This window comes from Saccopteryx leptura, chromosome 4 (genome assembly GCF_036850995.1).
Source record: "Saccopteryx leptura isolate mSacLep1 chromosome 4, mSacLep1_pri_phased_curated, whole genome shotgun sequence".
NCBI lineage: Eukaryota > Metazoa > Chordata > Mammalia > Chiroptera > Emballonuridae > Saccopteryx > Saccopteryx leptura.
The window spans coordinates 207,269,852-207,277,746 of NC_089506.1; the positions used below are offsets into that span (position 1 = coordinate 207,269,852).

Below are 7,895 nucleotides of genomic sequence, written 5' to 3' on the forward strand. Positions count from 1 at the left end.
CTGCAGACACTGAAAGACTAAGAAATGGAAACAATGATTTAGGCCCAGATGTCTGAGGAAGTGACAGGTCGCCCTGGGATGCTGGGGGCTCTCGGGACTGGTGGGGCTGGGCTGAGGGGACAGATTCTGTCCAGTCTCATGGTTGCTCAACAGGGATCCTGTGTAGTTGGACTTGAAGAGTTTTTAAAAGAAGCTGAAAAGTGGATTTTCAGTGACAAACATTTTCTTATCACTGGGCAATCTAAATCAGGCCTGGGGACTGCTCTGTGGCTCACGGAAGGTGCTGCCTGGAGCCTGGAGCCGGCGGGACCTTGGAGGTGCAGTGGTGACTGAGCCAGCCGGTGAAGGATGACCTGGGACTCGACTAGGCAGCAGGCAGACCAATGGTGTGCCGCAGTGGCCCCGCACTTGCCACAGATGTCACTGTCACAGGACTGAATGCTTGTGCCTGTCAACCAGCAAGTTGCCTGGTGAGCATGGGATCAGAATGTCAGCCTGGAGTCGGGTTCTCTGTATCCACTTCCAGCCATGTGTGCCCCATGACCATCATCTGCAATGCCTGGCACCTCTGCGGAGGCGTGGACTTCCTCCCAGTGGTTGGCCAAGTTCCCGTCCAAGACTTCTTCCCCTGGATCGTGGTGGACAGTGGGGCCATCCTGTCCTTCAGGACACCCTCTCTCTTTCAGTAATGAGTCTTGCCTTGTTTGGGACAGTGTGGTCTCGCTATCAGCACGGAACCAGATGGTGGCCACCTGTCTTCCTGGGTTCATTTGCCACCATTCTGTCCTGCTTTATTATAAATTAGAGCTCAGTGTCCAGGAGTGGGGGGCCTGGTTTGTCAGATGCTTTCCCTTCACTGTAATCCTAGTCTTGTTAAAGTGGGTCTGTGTTTGGACGTGGCCACTGGGACTCAGTCCCACAGCTAGTGCCCGCTCGGGAGTTGGTGCTCCTGGTTCTCCAGGGCACGGGAGTGCCTGACGGCGAAGGGCAGCTGCTGCGGAGCCTGTGGGGCCGACGTGCAGACCTGGAGTGATCTGTCATCCCTGCAGGTGTGACAGCCCCGCCTGGTGCAACACAGGACTTGCCAGCGCTGTCAGCGTTGTCACGGCAGGTATGGGCACAGTGGCTCTCACCTGACCTGTTGAGGCTTCCAGAAGCCTCTCGGCCCGTTGAAGGCAGCTTGATAGAAGGCTACCCTATGCTTCAGTGCCTCCACAATGTCGGCTCCGCACATGTGTGCATGCTCACACACACACACGCACGCACACACACAGTTGCCCAACACTATGTCTTGACTCACTGCTGCGTTCTTGGGTGGACGGGCTGCGTTTCCAGCTGCGTGTCTAGTTCCCGGGCCTGGACAGGCCTCCTCCAGACTCTGCGTTGGCTGTGCAGCTAGGGGAGCCTGGCAGCCAGCCTCCTGCCGCACTTGAATGCAGGGGTCTCAAACTCGCGGCCCGCGGGCCCCATGCGGCCCGCCGAACAATTTTGTGCAGGCCCGCAGACTAATCCACAAAGTTCAAAATATTTTGGATAAAATTAAGTAAGCCTAGGGGCCTACTTGTATTTGCCGAACGGCTGTGATCTTGCTCTGCGGCCCACATGCTGAGTTGAGTTTGAGACCCCTGCTTTAATGAGAAAAATGGGCTTCACAGGCCCTTTTCTTCCTGTTACTTTCTTCTGCCTCCTAATTCTTGTCAGCCCCCTTCTCCCTTCTCTATGAAAATCATTTTAATTGAAAAGATGGGTGGGATCATTCTTAAAATTTTTTATTTATTGACTCAGAGAGAGAGAGAGAGAGGCAGGGGGAGAGAAACATTGATTTGTTATCCCACTTACTCATGTCCTTGATCAATTCTTGTACGTGCCCTGACCGGGTATAAACCCGCAACATAGGCGTGTCGGGGCGACATTCTAATCAACTGAGCTACCCAGCCAGCGCCACGGTGGGATCCTATTTTTTATATTTTGCCAAATAAGGCCCCTTAGCTGTGCCCTGGGTTTTCCTTTACTCATATCCACCCCTGACCTGGACCCCGGGAAGACTCCATTTTACCCCCAGGGGCTCCTGTTCCTAAGCCACCTCGGGGCTTTTTAACCTAAGAGGCCACCAAGTTCCTGCATAGCTGCCTTTGAGGTACAGGATAGCTACTGACTTAGCCGCGAAGGGATAAGGATTAAACCTCTCCTTGGGGATGGGGATAGAGATTTGGGACGATTTGCTTCCCCCTCCTAGCTCCCATAAACCCGCCTGGGGAGGTAATAGGGGACCCAGGAATGAGACCCCTGCTGGGCCGGACTGGGAGGTACAGTGAGAGGAGAGGCAGCAAAGGGAGGAGTCTGGACGCATGGTGGACAGACAGCAACACCCTGGGAGATGGGCACAGACACCAGCTCACGACGGCGTCAGCTGACCCCGTTAAGTCTGGACTCGGTCCTGAGAACGGGGAGTTCTAGCAGGTCTCTGGTATGATCAGAACTGCAGGTCCTAATTGTCACCTGCATTCATTGAGCTAACTCTTGTCAGTCACTGCTGTTGACAGCCAGAGGGAGCAGGTGAGACTTGGGACAGGGCCCTGTAGGGGCTCCTGCCTCTCCCAGGGAGACCAGGGTGTGAAAACAAAGGGAAGGAAATGACTGCAGGAGGGCTGAAGGAGGGTACTGGGGCTGGAGGGATCTGGGGTCAGAGGAAAGGCTGCAGGGAGGTGGCCATGCCACCCTCAGCCACCAGGGGGGAGGTGTCGCCTTGAGACCTGCTGGGTTTGCAGGACCCCTGAGGCATCCAAGGGGAGGGCTTTGGGATGCAGGTGAGGACGAAGCCTCAGGAGTGATGTGAGGAGAGACCCGGGATGGGACCATGGGGTTATCAGCAGGCAGGGCGTCCGGACAGGGGTGATGTGAGGAGAGACCCGGGATGGGACCATGGGGTTATCAGCAGGCACGGCGTCCGGACGGGGCGCACAGGAGATGGCCGGGAACCAGTGCAGTACGGGTGGACAGCAGAGTGGGGTCAGAGGCTGCAGAGAAGCCAGCAGGTAGCAAGAACGAAAGTGTCTGGTGGATGTTGGGCTTAGCAACTGGAAGTCACTGGTCAACCCGGCAGGGCAGGGGACCGGGTGTGGGACCGGGTGTGGCACGCAGAGTGAGTGGCAAGGAGGATGAAGATGACGGGGTGGGGTGCAGAGAGGTGTTGACGAGAGAATGTAGAAGCTAGAGCTGATGGGAAAGGGGGAGCTGATCAATGGACTATAATTTTTAAGGGGTCCGGAGAGGCCGCGCAGGCGCTGGTCTGAGCCAGCCCAGCCTTCCCCCGGACATGAGGGCAGGGGAAGGGCAGGTGGGCACGGCCCCGTCCCTTCACAGCGCCCTGGACAGGGACGGAGTGGAGGAGCCCCAGCAGGACAGACACAGCAGGTGAAGTTCACTGACGTTTATTTAGCGAAGGCTCATAGGCGATGGTAGCGGAAGAGCTCGTACTGGCACACGGGGCACGTGTGCTTCACGTCCATCAGGCCGTCAATGCAGAAGGGGATGAGACAGCAGCCCAGGAAACCCCTGCAGCCTCAGGAACAGCGGGCCGTGAGCTGGCAGTGCCAGACTCGCTCCAGCCCAAGCCAAGCCCGCACACCCCTCATTTTTGGTCCTGTCCTTCCCACCGAGCGGGCCCGCCCCTGCCGATGGTCAAGGCCCCCACTCACCCAAGTAAGAAGATGCCCGTACACAGCAGCCATGTGAGGACCCCCGGGACCGGGGTGGTCACCGTGATGATGTAGTTGCCGCAGTACGGACACAGGTACCGCGTCGGTATGGCAGACGCTGTCCTAGGCACACCGCTGAACCAAGCTTGGGGGCAGGGGGCGGGCGTCAGACCTCACGCCTCTTCCCCATCTCCCCAGCGGCCACCACTGGGAAGACCCCATGCTCTGTGCCCCTCTGCAGGTGCTCCGTGCTCCCCTGAGCAGCCCATACTGTCCACATGGGCCCCCACGCCCCCTTGCAGTCCCCTTCCTAACAGCCACCAGCTGTCAGGGCTCAGGGCCGCCTTCAGTCAGGCAGCCCGTGTCCCCTGGCCGCGGGACCGGGGGAACGGCGAGCGTCTCTGGGTTTAAAACTGGCTCAACTTCAATTCAGCGAGTTCCTCCCTCTCGGGTTTTTGTTTGACTCAGCCAGAGCTGGGTTCCAACCCAGCAGTTACAAAGCTCTGACTGACACCCTTGGTAAAGCAGCTGCATTAACGTGCAGATACTCCAGTACTTTCAGCCTTTTGTATGGTGCATTTTCACCAACGAAATAAGTTAGTTTTGCATCTCATTAGCATAATGGAACAATTTTCTTTGAACTTATCAATTGCTTTTCTGATGTTTTTAATAAGAAAAATCAAATGCTTATTTTAATTGCTTCATATTCATTTTGAAATGTCCCCTAATTTTTTAAAACAACAAAAACCCAGCACCGCCCCAAATCCCCAAACTTTCCTGGAGTGTTCTTGTCTATCCCGTTTGCATTTGTACAGAGGGACCCAAAACACTGTGTGTCGCTCTTTTAAACGGTTTAGCCATGTCTACACTCTTGGGTGTGTGTGCAGAGAAGGATGGGCTTTGGTGTTGGCCAAATTTATTGTCAGGAAGCCCCGATTCCAGGAAGCTCAGCCATGGCGGACGGAAGCCTCAGGGCCTGGCCGGGTGGACTTGGTCAGAGCCACGGGGAGTGCTTATGGCAGACTTTGGCTGCTTCTGGGTCCAGGGTGAGGGCGTGCTGGATTCGGAGAGCTGGAACCTGCTGTGTGAAGCTGTGGACTCCCTGGTTTGGCAGAGAACTGAGGATAGAACTGCCTCTTGCTAGAAAGGGGTGACCCGCGGGCTCTAACGGCCTTTCCAACAGAGAGGACGCCATCTTCCTTCAGCCCACCGGGGGTTACAGCCCAGCCCAGCAGCTCAGTCTTCACAGTGCTCCCGAATTCCTTGGCAAGTGTGTAGAACCATCCCAAAGCCCAGGCCCCACCTGGGGTCTGCCTCCCCCGCATCTGTGGGTGGGGTGGTGCCTTCGCAGCCTGGGGGACAGGATTCTGCCTCCCGGCACACACACACACATCTCCTGAGCACCTACTGTGTACCAGGCCCCACACTAGTGATTTCCCATCAGAGGAAGTGCTTGTGGCCCCTGGCTGTTGTGGGGGCAGGGAAGGAGGGCTTCCAGAGGAGGTGCTCTTTTGGCAGAGTCTTGGTGAGTGGTCAGGGCAAGGCGAGGAGGCAGGGCAGGGCACTCACCTGTGTGAACAACTCTGGGCCTCGGGGAGGTTCTTTTTTCTTTCTTGGGGAGGGGAGTTGGGGTAGCAGCAGCGGTGCTGGATCTTTGGGAGAGAGGAAGGAGAAACACCCGTGATTTGAAGGCCCACTATGTGCCAGCTGCTGAGCTGAAAGCCTGAGGAAGACACCCATTTTACAGGGGAGAACACCGAGGCCAAGCGGAATGAACCAAGTTGCCTGTGGTTGTACGGTGCATGGATGGAAGAGCTGAGAGGTGAACCCAGGCATTTCTGATGCCAGTGGTGCTGGAATTGTCGTAGGATGTAAGACCTTCCTGGAGGCTGTGCCAGGGAGCTACAGATGCTAGCACGGGACTCTAGTATTCTTCTTCTTTTTTAATCTGAAGTGTTTATGTGCCAAATTCCACAGAAGACACACTACATCCCTCACTGCCATTTACTCTTGCTGAAACACCAGCGAGGTAGCTATGTGGCATTATTCCACATCTGCAGATGTGGAGATTAGGCTCAGAGAGAAGAAGGGACATGCCTGAGGTCCCCCAACACATAAGCATCAGAGTCGAGGATGGGACTTGGCGTGTCCGCCTCCAGAGCACAGGCTGCGCTGTGCCGTGTCCCTTGCCGCTGGTCAGGACAACTCAGAAAGTGGCGACAGCCTAGCCACTCCTTCCGGGAAGGACTTTTTGGGCCCCCAGGTCTGACTCCATTCTTCCCAACATTGGGTCCCTCCTGACCCAAAGAGGCTTCTCACAGCGTATGGACACCCAGCTCTGTCCCTCATCATCTCCCAGTAGTCAGCTCTTGGCCGGCCCTTGGGGACCAGGAGGAGTCCCCTCACAGGCCCTGGATGCAGGAGGAAGGCTGTTTGGACAAGGGATTCTGGGACCCTGGGTCCCCAGAGTGTGGTCTGAGAGATGAGCCCCATAATTTTCATGACAGTGTGGGCCATGGATGGGATCCCATCATTGGGAGCCACACAGTGCTTTGCACGGGAACCAGACCGTTCCAGGAAAGGGGCCCCATGACTTGAGGGAAACCCCTGGGTTCCCCCCAGTGCCTTTCCCCAGAGAGGAGCGACCAGAACACAGGGACCCTACCCCCAACTCCTCACCACCGTCTAGACTCTTGGGACAAGAAGAGGTTTCATACCCACCCGGTGCCCCCAGCAGCCACACCAGGGGCTGGTTTGTGTACCCAATTTACAGATGACAAAAACTGAAGGTCAGAAATTAAGTATCTGGCCCAGGGCTCTAGTTAGAACAGCGGTTCTCAACCTGTGGGTCACGACCCCGGCGGGGTTCGAATGACCAAAACACAGGGGTCGCCTAAAGCCATCGGAAAATACATATTTATTATACAATACATTTTTAAATAAAATATGTATTTCCAATGGCTTAGGCGACCCCTGTGTTTTGGTTGTTCGACCCCCGCCGGGGTCGCGACCCACAGGTTGAGAACCGCTGAGTTAGAAAGTCATTCTGATCTCTGAGTTAGCAAGCGCCCAGCCCTACGTCAGTCGTCTCTTCTATTCTTCCCGACAGTGTTCAGATGAGAAGACAGATTTAAAGGGATTCAGAGACTTACCCAAGGTCACGTCAGCATGGTCAGAACCCCTACCCCACCCTGTCAGCCTAGGTGTCTCTGGTCACACGGCGGGTGGGCAAGAGGAGGGCGGGACATACTTGCAGGAGTCATTAGCTTTGGTCCACGATTTTCCTGTGACACTTTAAGAGAGGGCACAGGATGTCAAAGGCCCCACTTTGTCCCCATTGGGTCACGTGTTCCCAGGTTGGTGGGGGACAGCAGGGCTTGGGAGGGTGAGGACTGGAATCAGCCCCCAGCTCAGTAAGGAGACACATGACTCGGCTGCTTCCCATGGGCCCTGCCTCTCCGAGCCCCGACACCTGAACGGGGACAGCCTTACTCTGGGGATGATTCCATCTTGGTTCCCTGGAGGTCCTCTGTTCTAGCAACGGTATCTGAGCACGCCGGGTCCCAAGCTCGGAGCGGCAGAGCCCTCGTCTCCAGGAGTCCTCATGGTGGCCTGGCCGCTTGTGGACAGGACTGCAGGCCTCCCCTGGGTGGACAGCCATTGTGACTGTGTGTCCTCACAATGGCCAGGGGGTGAGCTTCACCCTCACTCTGTGGGAGGGGCGGGGACCCCCAGGTGCCCAGTCCGAGGAACCTCTGAAGAGGGCCTGTCAGCACCTGTCCACTGTCCCACGCTGTGGCAGAGCGGAAGCCGGGGCCGTGGCTCACAGGACCGGCGGGAGAGCTGACCTGGAGCCTTAGAGTAATGGACCTGATTAGAGCTCGCAATTCTGCTTTGAGGGATTCATTCTGCTCTATGCAGAGATCCAGCTATAAGGGTGTTCATGTCTTGTCTGTAGGTCGGTGTATATACATACACACACATGTATATATATGCATACATTATATATGAACACATCTATATATGTACAGATGTGCAGACATATGCATACACATGTATATACATGTATGTAGACATGTACTACAAATATGTGATACACACATTCGTACAACTGCCTCTCCTGCTTGTTGAGCTGTGTGAGTTTGGGCCAGATCCCCCCTTTCTCTACCCAGCCATCCCCTGGCTTACTCATCTGTG

General features: G+C 55.8%; 1 protein-coding gene across 1 annotated transcript; it reads right to left on the reverse strand.

Moving 5' to 3' along the window:
* Positions 1 to 3,446: 3,446 nt before the first annotated feature.
* Positions 3,447 to 7,304, reverse strand: LITAFD (LITAF domain containing). Its single transcript, XM_066383660.1, is given in 4 exon segments — positions 3,447 to 3,555; positions 3,699 to 3,843; positions 7,191 to 7,256; positions 7,259 to 7,304. Coding segments are annotated over 4 exon segments (366 nt in total).
* Between the last annotated feature and the right edge of the window lie 591 nt (positions 7,305 to 7,895).